We start from the raw sequence: 15,154 nt of genomic DNA on the forward strand, positions 1-15,154 counted from the left end.
CCGGGTGGGAGGCGAGCGCACGCTCATTGCTGGCTTGCGGAGCTGTGACCCAGCCCGCGGCTCGCTCGGCGCAGGGGGAGGCTCGCCCTCCCCCCGGGGCGGTGCCCCCGCACAGTCCTTCCCATGCCACGGTGGGCGCGTGTTGACTCCCTGGGAAGCGCTGCCGGGGGCAGGACCCATTCCCTGCAGCACCCCCCTAAAGGCGCCGCCACGCGGGCCGCAGCTAGGAGCGTTTCCGTGGCTGTCCCCGCCGTGCGGGGCCTGGCTCTCGTCTGGCCCAGTGTGGAAGCGAGTGGAGGCTACTGGGGCCACCCCACATCACGGTGCTTTTCATTCCTGCAAGCCGCTGCGGCCTTCATTTGTGAGATGAAGAACTAGCTGAAGGAAAATGATGGTTTTCATTGTACAGCCTATTACAACTCCATCCCCAGCCTCATCTTTCGGCAACCCACAGGCTTCCCTTTGATCAGTCACACTCTTGTCTGCAAGCAGAGGGGTTTGAATTAAGCTTAAATTACTTTTTAGTTGCCATGTCGAGAATTCATTTGAATGATTGAATTCCATCTGCACGTTTATTATTTCTGGGGCACCCAGGGCTAGTTGACTGGAGAAGGGAAATGGTTTGCACAGTGTTTTGCATGCATATGGTATCATAGAGATGGTTCTTTAAAATAGTTTTACATTATTTTATTTGCTTCCCCTCTCTTCTTTGATATTTTCTTGGACAATTAATTCCTAAATCCATCTCATTAAACCAATTAACTCCAACATGGACGACTTGTCCTTGGGAAAATATATATCTTTAACCATTCCTATAAATGTGATATGAACTTTATTTAGAAATAAGTTTCAAAAAGACAATGCAAGTTTAAATCTGACATCATTACTTAAAATAACAAAATTAAAATGTAACAAATTGCACAAAGTATTAACAAAATAACACTGATCATACAATATCATAAAGATTAACAGGTATTTGCTAAAGAAACAGTAGACCCTAGAAATATCCCAAATATACCTAGTTTACAGATAGATTGCTGTACAAAAGCAGTTATAAATACTTCACAACTAGCAAAAATACACATAAATAGACTTCCCCTTACATATAAAGTCTTTATAGGAAAAAGATATGTTGAATTAAGAGTTAGCACCAAAAACTTTTTTTTTTTAGTTTAAAAAAGTTTATCACAAATATGAATTTTATTTCAGTTTTCCAGGATTCCTAGATGGAGTTAAAACCAAGGTGGTCTGAAGGGGAAAAATCAACATACCACATTCAGAAATTCATATTAAATGATTAAAGAGGAAGGAGAAGTAGGTAAACTATAAAAGTAAATACTGCAGTGAGCAATAAAGGCCAGATCCCGCAATCCTTTACTCAGGCAAAACTCCCATTGAAGTCAAATGGCAAATCACTTTGACCCTGATCTTCCAAACACTTTTATGCACATGGTTTATGAACTCAGTGGGGCTGCTCAGATGCACAAGTAGTAGTAGGATCTGGGATTTGATTCCAATACTGTCTCAAACATCAAAACCCTCTTGAAGTATCAACAGATACATGTTAAGGAATTACACCTACTAAAATGCACATACCCCTGGAGAATCTTATGTGAAATTGCACTAAAATAAAAAAAAAATTACAAAGTGTACGTTGTAAAATGTGGTCCAAGAAGGTTTATTTCAGACAATTTGGCGGGCTCAAGTTTATGTTAAAGCAGTGTTTCTACATACAGTTTTAAGACTAGTACAATTATAAATCTTTCTTTAAAAAATGCACTAACTCTGCTTGTTAATATTAACATCAACTTTTAAAAGTTAGTAATCTGTCATTTCAGGAGCATGGCACCATTTAATATTTATTGCTTTTTTTCTACAAATATATTTTTTCAAAAATTTTTACAACTTCTGTACAAGTATTCATAAAAGTGCAAAATTAAGACATTTTGTATAACAGCTATTGTGTTCAATTTTCAGTCTCATGCATCACAATAAATGCAGTCTTGTCTTTCCTTATTGCTGTGTCATGAAAATAAGTCAGGAAATACCCTGCTGTGAATCCAACAATTTAGGATGAAGTTTTTCAGCAGTTGTTCCTTTCTTTTTTTCCCCTCAGTTCGTTAAGTGCTCCATTCACAACCCACTAGAAAGTCTCTTTATACATCATTAGAGCCTTGGCTGGCACAGGATGAGAAGCTATCATATAAAGAATCACTCAAGGATTCTAAATTGTCTACAACATGACTATCAGAGCTATTTAAAGAAGCTTCTTCATTCTTTCCATTTTCTTCCTTTTGTCCTTCAACCTTGTTCAGACAATTCTTCTCTTTTTCTAATAAAATGACATTATTGCTGTTAAATTTATTGAGAGACTCCAGGGAAATTTTAGATAATCTATTCTCAGAATCTTCCCTTGTTTTTTCAGCTTGTTTCAATTTCTGTAATAAGTAAGGAAAATATTAGAAACATATTTCTTACAAAAATAAAGCTATCCTACGTATATAGTCAAATATTTGTTTGTCCAACATTCACAGTGTTAAAGGAATAAATTGGTAGAGGCTTGTACCTAAATCCTCCAGTATAATTAAATGGAATAATAAAGCCCATTTTTGGGTTAAATCATAGCTTTAATGATTCTGCTGAGACAAATAGGACTCAATTTGCAAAACAGTTAAGTCCCATTTACATTTTAAGTGGCAGATTCTGGAATTTGTATGTGTAAAATATCTTCAGCCTCTTCATAGTAATTTAAATTTTCCCTCGTCACTATTTATTTATTTATTGTAAGGGTAAATGAATATTTGTCTATGAGTTGACTTTGGAGTCTGCCAAATAACTAACATGCAGTGCACATATTCTGAGGGGGAAAATATATTTTCTGTATGATACAGGCACAAATGAAACTTACTAAAAAATAACCTAACATTTTGCATGTATAAGGTTATCGATTTCCATGAACCAAAAGCCTCCCTAATAGAAATGAAAGCAACAAGAGAGGAAATTACACTGAACTGATCCAATCCCCACAGACCAGAATCAATCAGATATTGGCTAGATCTACTTTGGGAAGTGTTGTAATTCTGTTGAAACTGCACCAAATGAAACACTGGACAATGTATTAGCACATTATATTAAAAAAAAATCACAGTAGTATTAAACAAGTGTAATTGCATCCCTTTGTTGGCTACAAAGATCTTTTCAAGACCAGTTTATCAGCTGTTTAGGGAGAAGTTCAATAAAAATGACCTGTCTTTCACATAGTCTTTTTTTTTTTATCATGTTACCAACTCATATTACAGATAATATTATCAAAAAATAACATTCCACATTTGATGGGCACGGAGACCTAGGGAGCCAAGTTTTTTAAATACGTATTGGTAAATGAGGTGTGCTATCCCAGTTAGGGTCATTCCGTATTTTTAGTAATAGTATTAAGCAGCAATGACTGGATCAATATACTATTGGCAATCCAAGAACAGTGTTACTTGGTTTCGATGGATAGTTTAGGCCCACCCAAGAGTACAGCTCAACCAGAACCAGGAGATCCTGAGTGATTAAACACACAATTTTAACTAGTCATCAGGGTTTGTGGAAAATATTAAGGTTAAAAATATATCAGGCTTTCTTTCTGCCATGTTTATTTAACCCTAGAGATCTTGGGCAATGGGAAGACAGATTAGGTAAAGGAGGGTGCTTATTTTTTAAGGCTAAATATGTAAAAAAGGGGGGGGCATGAAGCCATGCCACCTTAGATTGTGAACTTGTTAGATCTTACAGGCTTAATGTGGCTGCCCAGGTTAGAACTTGGATGAAACCTTTCGGAAAACTTTAAATGACACTAGAAGTAATGTTGGTGACACAGTAGGTGAGACTCTTCTCTTTGGTCCAATAGTGAACGCATGCCCCGACATATTTCAAGGGGGAATTATATTATTGCAAGTGCCATTTTTCTAGATGAGACAAAACTGTGATCCTTACCACTGATCTCACAGTACTTTCTGAAAGAGGAGGGATGTAATCCCCAGTATTCCAGACAAATTCAAATTTTGGAAGTTACAGTTGACAGTCCACCCACTTAAAATTCCCTGTAATTTCAGTTTTCGAAGTTCTTCCCTTCCCTTAAACAATGCTGTATAGTGTATACTGACACAGAACAGGAGTACTTGTGGCACCTTAGAGACTAACAAATATATTTGAGCATAAGCTTTCGTGAGCTACTTCCGATGAAGTGAGCTGTAGCTCACGAAAGCTTATGCTCAAATAAATTTGTTAGTCTCTAAGGTGCCACAAGTACTCCTGTTCTTTTTGCGAATACAGACTAACATGGTTGCTACTCTGAAACCTGACACAGAACAGATGCCATATTTCAGTGTAGGCTGAATGAAATGATCCGTATGCGTAACATCTTTAAAACACTTACATAGTGCCTTTTATCCTACAGACTAGCAAAATCTTAAATATTTTATTAAATGAACTATTGATTTTTAATTTGAGTCACATGGCTTTTCTTTGGGGTTTTTTTCTTCCAACTTTCAGCTTTGCTTTGGATAAATAAAATGGGGATGTTTGGGCATAGACATGGAGGGATAAACATGGGGTTTTGGGTGAAATCCTGGATCTGTTATGTAAATGGCAAAACTTCCATTGGTTTTAATGGGGGATTTCATCCTTTATTTTCTGACAAGAGCTAGAATGTATGTATGGACTGACTGCACAGGGCTATTTCTGATAGTATATTGTACACTGTTAAAATAACAACAAAAACTCTGGCTGGGCTGAAAGACAGTGTAAGTCACAGGGGTGGACACGCAGTTAGCTGACTAGTATATTCTATGTACCTGGAACCTCAATAGCGTATAACCTCATGCAAGTCCAATATAAAATAGTACATCGATATAATCACACCCTTGTTAAGGTATTTAATATGGGGGTTACAGGAAATAAACTATACTAAAGAAATTATTGGGACGAAAGGTATCCACACCAAATTTTAACTAAAATCACTGAACCAAATGAAACTGAAGTGTCCAGCATTGAAAACTGAATATACTGCGTAGTAAACACTGCAATGGATGGATGCTCATAATTCTAAATTTGATACACATAAGTCTTATGTGGATACAGTACCTGCTCTCCTACAACGGGAAGTAGGAAGGGTGGAAACGGTGTTTCATGTGTTCCTGGCAGTGGGAACACGTGTGATCAAAAGGAATGGGAGGTCATCATTGCCGCACTTAATGTGTATGACTGAACCTGAGGCAAAGGCATTTGTTTTCAGGAATAAGTTAAAGATATTTTATGATATATGATTGCCTTTTCATATACGTATTAATGCCAAGGTCAATGGTTTCATCTGGTAAAAGACAGAAGATGGTCTGGGTTTTCTTTTCTCTAACACACTACTACAATACTGTATGAGCAAAGATGTGTGATTTATTGATAGTGTTGGGGTGAGATGCAAAATATTTTTTTCCTTTTCCTTTTCAGCTGCTGCTGATGTACGGTTTTCATTTCATATGATACATAATGTCCCCCTTTTCTGGGTTTCTTTCTCCTTTGAACAGTGTTCAGGATTGCCAACCCCAAGCAGTCAACAATCATGAGTCAGACTCCAAAAATCATGAGACTGGCTTAAAAAAAGCCCCCTCCCCCCCTTTTTTTTTTTTTAACAATAATACGTTTTGTGTTATTTTTATTTGTCTCTGGATTTTGTGCTATTAGGGTTCATGTTTACAAGCCTCACTCTGTAACCATGAGGGCTAGAAACATTTTTAGAAAAGAGAGAGGAGAGATTCTCATGTCATACCATTGCTCCAGGAGCTGGAGCTTTAAGGAAAAACACCAGATATCCCCAGTCTCCTAAGACAATCTTCAGGTAACAGCAAGTATATAAAGGAAATGTAAATTGGGAGGTTTGGGAGGGGGAGTAGGAACAATTAAGGGAATCATACTAATGTATTAGACAAATTCATTAAGAAGAACTTCCCCCCACAGTTTAATTTGCAAGAGAATTGTGTTTGCATATCATATTAATACATTATGCTGACCTTGGAATAAGTCATGTAATATAATTCTTAATACATGTGGGCAAAAAGTTACAATATGATATTTCCTTAATTATAATTCTGGAAGTAAATTCAATTACATTCAAAACTCCTCCACACAGAAAAGGTTTAAGCACAATAATTTCTGTGAGGATCTCTACAGACAATGCACCGTTCCTGTCGCATGATAATGAAATAACTTACATATCCACTTCGTAAAGGCTAACATGCATTATTTTATTATCAAGAAAGAATCCCCTTTGTTCTTTAACAACCTATTCAGTAGTTATGGAAGGTGAATACCAGTAGGATACAAAATATAGACTATTTGGATACAGAATACATTATATTTCTTGGTTTTCATGGCAGTTTACAAAAGCTGCTGTATGAAACAAAAGGAAATCACAAAATAATAAATATTATTAGGATATGTTGATAAATTATAGACATAGTTGGTCAAATTCTGTTCTCAGTTACATGCATTTAGATCTATTACTGACTTCAGTGGAGTAGCACAGGTGTAACAAGGAACAGACTTTGCCTCAAAGATGTTAGCTTTACTCATGTTTAAGTCATTAATTTACTAATGCACTTTTAGTGTCAATTCTCACATGAAAGAATCAGTATCTTCTCCTGACTATAAGGCCCTTCAGTGGGATATAGTATATTGGGAAATTGGATGGCTCAGGGATTTGGTAATGGTATATTAGTTCGTATCAAATCTGGTCCAGGTCAGTAGTGACTGAAAGTCATTACTATCAGAAACATGTCAACCTAACTGTGGTCAACCTAACTGTCAGGGAACAAGCATTCCTATCACCACAGTTGGCAATATGAGCAGAGGAATGGAAATGGAAACTGAACTGCATTCTCATTTAAAACATGGTTCCACAGGAGCAGTGTGCCCTTGTTGCCAAGAAGGCCAATGGCATTTTGGGATGTATAAGTAGGGGCATAGCGAGCAGATCGAGGGATGTGATCGTCCCCCTCTATTCAACATTGGTGAGGCCTCATCTGGAGTACTGTGTCCAGTTTTGGGCCCCACACTACAAGAAGGATGTGGATAAATTGGAAAGAGTCCAGCGAAGGGCAACAAAAATGATTAGGGGTCTGGAACACATGACTTATGAGGAGAGGCTGAGGGAACTGGGATTGTTTAGTCTGTGGAAGAGAAGAATGAGGGGGGATTTGGTAGCTGCTTTCAACTACCTGAGAGGTGGTTCCAGAGAGGATGGTTCTAGACTATTCTCAGTGGTGGAAGAGGACAGGACAAGGAGTAATGGTCTCAAGCTGCAGTGGGGGAGGTTTAGGTTGGATATTAGGAAAAACTTTTTCACTAGGAGGGTGGTGAAACACTGGAATACGTTGCCTAGGGAGGTGGTGGAATCTCCTTCCTTGGAAGTTTTTAAGGTCAGGCTTGACAAAGCCCTGGCTGGGATGATTTAATTGGGGATGGGTCCTGCTTTTGAGCAGGGGGTTGGACTAGATGACCTCCTGAGGTCCCTTCCAACCCTGATATTCTATGATTCTATGATTCCTTGCTGGGGGCCAAGGCACAAGGCAGGTTCAGTGGGGAGAACTGCTGCTGACCATGCCATACCTATTCTGAGGTAGACGGACTGGTCTATCCTTCAAGGTGGTCAACTCAGCACCTTTTCACAAACATTAAATTCACCCAGATGAAAATACAAGTACAGATTATGTCCTGAGCCAAGATACAATCAGTACAGAAGGTGCCATCAGGGAGCAATTTAAGCCTTCTTGATTCTTATGGTACCTCTGCAGCACCAAGGCTCAAGGCTCCTCTAATTAATGCCAACTGGCTATGAACTCAATGGGACCATACTACAGTTGTGAATTGGTGTTGTGCATGCATGCTATGCTCCACCCCAGGAACACCCCATATTAGTGTGTGTGTGTGTGTAGGGGGGGCAATTGCCACAGGAGATGGCTTTTCCACTTTACATCAGCTGAGTGCTCCCCCAGTCTGCAGGAATCCTTAGGCGGCCACCACCTGAGAGTGGTATACAGTTGCCAGAGGAGGAGGAGGAGAGAATCTAGTCCAGATACTACACACATTAATTAGGAATCAATTTACATTGATTGCAATTTACATTGATCCTCTGCAGCATGGGGCATGGGTCACTTGCAGGTTTTAACTAGCGTAAATGGTGGATTCTCTGTAACTAGAAGTCTTCAAATCATGATTGAGGACTTCAGTAACTCAGCCAGAGGCTAGGGGTCTATTACAGGAGTGGGTGGGTGGGTGAGGTTCTGTGGCCTGCAATGTGCAGGAGGTCTGATTAAATGACCATGATGCTCCCTTCTGACCTTAAAGTCTATGAGTCTATATGGAGATATACTGAAGTCATAAATCAGAATACTTTTTCATGTTGGCAACATTCTAATGGGTTTAGTTAAGACCAGAACTAATGTAATAAAATACCTTAGTGCAACAAATTCAGAAAACAAAGCTAACCTACATGCACATTTTTAAGAATTGGACATACACATTGAATATTTCTACTTTACTAACAAAGAATTTATGATGCACTTTCTAATTAAAAAGTCACAGGGCCAGATTATGGGTGGGCAGTGGTGCAAGGAGCCTCTTCTCCTTGTGTCTGATATGCTCAGGGACAAGCCACAATTGCAGTCCTAGTGCTAACCTGAACAGCACCAGGACTAGGGCTAGCAAACAGGGACAGGGAAGGGTGGGGTGACGGCAGAGCTATGGCTGCTGAGGAGAATTCATGCTGAACCCCCTTAAGGACTGTAGCCGCATGTCCATTCCTACCATATACTGGTGGCGCTACCATTGTGTAATGTAGCGAGACACTGCCTCCTAGCCAGACTGAGCCTGTAAGGTACACCTGAGCCCCAAATTAGCAAGGAAAATACTGTAGTGTAAATGCATTTTGCATTCTTCTACGTTTAGTTAAACAGTAGTTTAAGGGGCTCAGGGTCAGTTACACACTAGAATAAAATAATTTTGTCTCGCATGCACTGAGCAATTTAGTTTTTAGATTATCACAAAAGTAAAAGGAACATTGCTCCAAGTGAAGTACAGCTGCAAAACACTCCTGTGTAAAAACAACTAAATTGCTATGAGAATTAAATATAGATCAACAAAATCAATACTTAATTGTATAACTCAAGGTCTTTCATTTCAGATCTAATCCCTAATAGGAGATATCAAGTATGCTTGCTTTTAATTTTTTTTTAAAAATTATTATTTAAAACTACACCACAAGGCAAAACAATTTTCTAGCTTTTTACATTTTTTAATTCCATAAGTTACTTCGCCTGTGTGTATCCAAGGTCATATTGATCTCACAGTCTGTAACTGTTTTATCATTTTAAATTCAGAGTTTTATCAATCTAGATGTCCCGTAGTTGTTAAAATAACTGCTTTGCATTTATTACACACTAGGATTAAGCAGTAAAAGACACAGATGCACTACTGTATTTGTTACAAACTACCATATTGCATGCTCAGTAGGACACCTTTAATATATATGCAGTGTCCTCTTATAAAAAAGGCGTTTTGCAGACACAGGGCTGGATTCTGATCAAAGTTACACTGATGTAAATCAGAAGTAACTCCACTGACGTCGATGGAGTCACACTACTGTAACACCCTGGTAAGTGAGATCGGGTTCAGGGCCGTAGCATTTTGTGTTGCAGAGCCAAGCGTGGTATGAAAAGGTTCAGTATAGCTTTGAGCTGAGGTACAGTAGTTTTCCATTAGACAGACAGAAAGGGACAGAATGCAGTGGTAGTTTCTCAACAGAAAGTGAACAGTCTCCAGATCTCATTTAGCCAAATGGATGAGAACATTAGGTGGACAGGTAAAGCTCTACGGTGAAAATAGTGGTACAATCACATCCAGGAAACTACAAAGGTGAAAGCTGTAACTGCATGACCTCTGTTATATTACAGCAGAGCTAAAAATGTAATGTTTGAACTTTTTTCTCTTTAAAGTGTAACCTTAAATAATAAGTTAAGCCTTGTTCTCCCTTATATACTGTCAGAGACTTTCATCTATTTTCTAGACGGACGGTAAAATAATTTTTGAAATAATGAATCATTTTTCTTTTTCCTGCTTGAACAGAAATCCCATGATTATTTTGCTGTAGCAGACAATGACCTTCTCAAAGGAACCCCATCAGACTTTCAAGATAAATAATAAAGAAGCCTTCTATTTCCTGCCTCCAGGAAAAATTGCTTTGACATAGAGTATTTGTGAAATTATTGATCTGTTCATCATTTTATGAGAAAACAATATACACTTAGGTGAAAGTAATCTACATATGGTATTATGTGTAGCTTGATGATACTGTCAACAGAACCAGAAACTTGCATGCCATTTCTAGGACAGGGGAGTAACGTTCTACATAAATATTTAATTTTTCGTGACAAGGAGAATATTTTTGGCCCTTCTAAATTGTAAATAAATTACCTAAGGGGAAATAAAGCTCATTAGCATGAGTTCTGCATGACTCACACCTGCAGACCTGGACAAAATGGCTATTGATGAATAAATAGCTTGCTGTGGAGCTGAGAGCTGTATTATCGATGGTTTGAATTCTCGTATGATGTGGAAAGTAAAAGACACTGCCTAGTGAATAGAGCTTTATGTGTCTAAAAGCACAATTTTCATAATATGGCTAGATATATATCTGCTTTTAAGAAGGGATTAAGTGGATTCAGTTACTCAAAATGAATACTGTGCCCAGTATGATGTTGCACCTAGAAATATAGGCATTATAACAGCAATAATTACATACCAGTATTACCCTCACAGTTTAGCACGCAATATTATCCCTTTGGTGATACACCAGACTGTTTACATATACACTAGATTAGATATTCTCAACCTTTCATTCTTGCCTCAAAGTTTTGCCCATTTTTAGTACCCAAGATTTTCAAATTCTGAAATGTTCCTGATCAGGTAAGAAACTGGGTGTGCCAAAGTATTATAAGGATGGCTGTTTTCCCATGGCACCATATGATGACTGAGAGGGGACGTGATAACAGTTTTCAAGTTTAGAAAAAGTTGTTACAAGGGGGAGGGAGAAATATTGTTCTCCTTAACCTCTGGGGATAGTACAATAAGCAATGGTATTAAATTGCAGTAAGGGCAGTTTAGGTTGGATATTAGGAAAAACTTCCTAACTGTCAGGGTAGTTAAGCACTGGAATAAATTGCCTAGGGAGGTTGTGGAATCTCCATCACTGGAGATTTTTAAGAGCAGGCTAGACAAACACCTGTCAGGAATGGTTTAGATAATACTTAGTCCTGCCATGAGTGCAGGGGACTCGACTAGATGACCTCTTGAGGTCCCTTCCAATTCTATAATGGCTATTGGATGCATGAACTGTACATGAACAAAGTGTGTTTGACAGTGGTTGAGGAGAGAATAATTTGAGTGGAATTTAGTAGAAAAAGATGGCAGCAACAACATAACAACAACCAGACAACTGTGACCAGAGAAGTTAAAAAAGCTAAACACTCCTGCTTTCTCCAGAGAGTAAGCAAGGCCACAAACTGTCAGCAGACATGGAATCACCAATTCTGCTTCTCATGGAAGAAATCCAGTAGACAATTGCTAACTTCAATCACTTCACAATCACAATAACTTCAATAAATATTTGTTCTTTAATTCTGGTGATGAGTCTGTGATTGAAGGAAAAGGAGGCTGAAACTTTAGATTTTAGCGTTGGAGAGAATGACAATTAATACGAGACACACAGGGTAAACTTTGCATTTCAGAAATCAATTTACTGTTGTTACTCATGGGGAGAATTAAGTAATAAAATTATTCTGATTTTCTAGTAAAGGGAAAAATTACAGTAAAACATTTCAGACTGAAAGGCCAAACTAAGTTGCTGACAGTTATCTTACTCTACAAAACCATATAAAGTTTAATACTGCCTCTAAACGTTAGCCTTACGTTGCCAATGATAACCCACTGAACACCATTTTAGTGAAAACCATGCACACTTAAACTAAATGCTTTTACTCTTTACCTTCTTAATCAGTTTTTTATTCAATGTACAGTATTTAAATATCCAGGGTTCTTTTCTGTAGAGGTGGATATGCCATGAAAGTCTGTTTGTTTGTTTGGTAGTTTAAACAGGGAAGGGATAAAATGGGGATATCCTGGCTATTTAATCCAAAATTAGCATTTGTTAAAATTGATTTCTTTTTAAAACCTGGAGATCAGTTAGAACAGAATGAGGAATGAAACTGTAAAAACTAGTTCAAACAACCAAGTTATTTTCACAAGATAATTCACAATGCGGCTCTTAGGGAGCCTGATTCTGCCACATAGACACCAATGGCAAAACTCCCATGGAATCCAATGGAGGCAGGATCAGGCACATACAACATATAATCTTTAATGACTCTCACCATGAGAGTAGTCATCTTTCCATAAGGCTGACCTGTTCTCAAATGATTTTTCATAAGCATTAGTCACACACTTGCCTGTCTTCATGTTCTACCTTTGACTTTCTATTTATTTTGGTAATTACAAAGAAATTTCTCCCCTCACTCTCCAGTTATGTCCGAGTCCCTTACTGTCTCAGAGTTAGTAACGCAGTGTACTGATGGAAAATGGGATTCCAGTGCACAATGTCTCCTTCAAGACTCAGTAGTGGAGAGTAACTGGGGGGTAGATAATGATTTTCTGCTCTAGTAACCCTCCCTATTGGGCATCTGAACTAGATTCTCTTCATGTTAGCCTGTGAACACCCAGAGTGCACCACCTGACCCAACGGGAAAAGGGCAGAAGCAGATGAGGTAGAAATAGCATTTTCAAGTGGCAGCATCAGTAGCAGTCAGCACAACGAAAAAACCCTCTTCTCCCTGCTATGAAGAGCAGCAGGTGTTTATACACACAGGGGGACATCCCCACCCCAGTATCCAGCACAAGTAGCTTGACTAGGTTGGGAGATTTGTAAAGGGAAGAAAGAGAACATCCTTCCTCACATGGCTGTAGAGACGGTTCGCAGGAGATACTGCATTTAAATTGCTGGAATAGCTAGGGTTGCCAACTTTGTAATTGCAGAAAACCGAACACCGTTGCCCTGCCTGTGGCCCCAAGGCCCCACCCCTTCTCTAAGGCCCCGCTTCTGCTCACTCCATCACTCACTCTTCCTCACCCTTGCTCTCTTTCACTGGGTTGGGGTGCAGGAGAGGGTGAGGGTGAGGGCTCTGGCTGGGGGTGTGGTGTCTGGGGTTGGGCTGGGGATGAGGGGCTTGGAGTGCAGAAGGGGGCTCCCAGCTGGGGTGAGGGGTTCGGAGTGTGGGGCTCAGGGCTGGGGCAGTGGGTTGGGATGTGTGAGGGGGTACAGGCTCTGGGATGGGGGGTGAGGGATCCAGGGTGGGACCAGAAATGAGGGATTCAGGATGTGGAAGGGGGCTCCGGGATGGGATTTGGGAGGGGTGCGGGGTGTGTACTCCGGAAGGGAGTTTGGGTGCAGGAGGGGGCTCAGGGCTGGGCAGGAGGTTGGGGTGTGGGAGGAGGTGTGAGCTCCTAGTAGAGGCTCAGGGCTGGGACGGGGGTTGGAGTACAGGAGGGGGTTCGGGCTCTGGGTGGAACTTACCTCAGGCGGCTCCCGGGAAGTGGCCACATGTCTCTCTGGCTCCTAGGTGGAGGCACGACCAGGGGGCTCTGTGCGCCCACAGGCACTGATCCTGCAGCTCCCATTGGCTGCAGTTCCCGGCCAATGGGAACTGTGGAGCCAGTGCTCGGGATGGAGGCAGCACACGAAGCCCCCATGGCCACACCTCCACCTAGGAGCTGGAGGGACATGCCGGTTGCTTCCCAGGAGCTGGGGACAGAGCTTGCCAGTGCTGCCAACAGGACTTTTAATGGCCCAGTCAGCAGTGCTGACCAGAGCTGCCAGGGTCCCTTTTTGACTGGGTGTTCCGGTTGAAAACCAGACACCTGGCAACCCTAGGAACTGCCTCTAGGGTCCTTGCATGCTCTCTGTCTAAGGGGAGTGGGGAGGGAACACAGGGTCTGTTCATATCCACCAGTTCCCCCTACTTCATTTCCAAACACCTTCTTGTGTACTGCTGCACAGGAAACCGCTGCAGAATGAGACTCCATGTCATACAGGCAGTATGCATATACAACACGGCTTCCCTAACAAATCCTACCTTCCTTGGGCAGCAGAATTACACTGGTTTCACTGCCAGCAGGCCTTTCACACCTGCACTTGTGGAAGCAGGATTTGCCAGTAAGGACTACTAAGTCAAAATTAAGAGGCTTTTTGTGTGGGTTGTTCATAGGAGCAATAATCTCCTCACTTCCTCTCCACCTCAGGTCTTAAAGTTACAATGTTCAGGTAAAGTCTGCATACTCATGGTTCCATTGGCCAGGTTCCCATATCTCCCCCAACTGGCTACACCAAAACCTCAATGGAGGTGTATCCCCTCAGCATATGCACTCTCTTAAAACTTGTCCTGATCTGTGCAATGGAAAGGCAACATTGAGGAGAGATTAGTAAGACTGGGACTTTTCAGCTTGGAAAAGAGACGACTATGTTATGTTATGGGAGGATATGTTAGAGGTCTATAAAATCATGATGGGTGTGGAGAAAGTAAATAAGAAAGTGTTATTTACTCCTTCTCATAACACAAGAACTAGGGGCCACCAAATGAAATTAAGAGGTAGCAGGTTTAAAACAAATTAAAGGAAGTATTTTTTTTCATGCAACGCACAGTCAACCTGTGGAACTCCTTGCCAGAGGAAGTTGTGAAGGCCAAGACTATAACAGGGTTCAAAAATAACAAACTCTAGTTCTTGTTAGCCTGTGAACATCCAGAGTGCACCACCTGACCCAATGGGAAAGGGGCAGAAGCAGCAGAAGTAGAAATATCAGTTTTCAAGTGGCAGCACTGAGAATAAATTCATTGAGGATAGGTCCATCAATGGCTATTAGCCAGGATGGGCAGGGATGGTGTCCCTAGTCTCTGCCAGAAGCTGGGAATAGGCAACAGGGGATGGATCACTTAATGTTTACTTGGTTCTGTTCATTCCCTCTGAGGCATCTGGCATTGGCCAGTGTCAGTAGACACGATACTGGACTAGATGG

At 40.5% G+C, this 15,154-nt stretch overlaps 1 protein-coding gene across 19 annotated transcripts in view; it reads right to left on the reverse strand.

Moving 5' to 3' along the window:
* Positions 1 to 930: 930 nt before the first annotated feature.
* NCKAP5 (NCK associated protein 5) overlaps positions 931 to 15,154 on the reverse strand; it is a 624,519-nt gene continuing 610,295 nt past the window's right edge. For 17 of the 19 annotated variants that reach the window (XM_073305277.1, XM_073305278.1, XM_073305275.1 and 14 more), the window contains one exon: positions 931 to 2,438. In XM_073305277.1, coding sequence (XP_073161378.1) covers positions 2,157 to 2,438 — 282 coding nt within the window. In that variant the 3' untranslated portion in view covers positions 931 to 2,156. Of the gene's footprint in view, positions 2,439 to 5,127; positions 5,254 to 15,154 lie in introns of all 19 variants that reach the window. The other 2 variants (XR_012154214.1, XM_073305293.1) reach the window with 2 other exon arrangements.

This window comes from Lepidochelys kempii, chromosome 11 (assembly GCF_965140265.1).
Source record: "Lepidochelys kempii isolate rLepKem1 chromosome 11, rLepKem1.hap2, whole genome shotgun sequence".
NCBI lineage: Eukaryota > Metazoa > Chordata > Testudines > Cheloniidae > Lepidochelys > Lepidochelys kempii.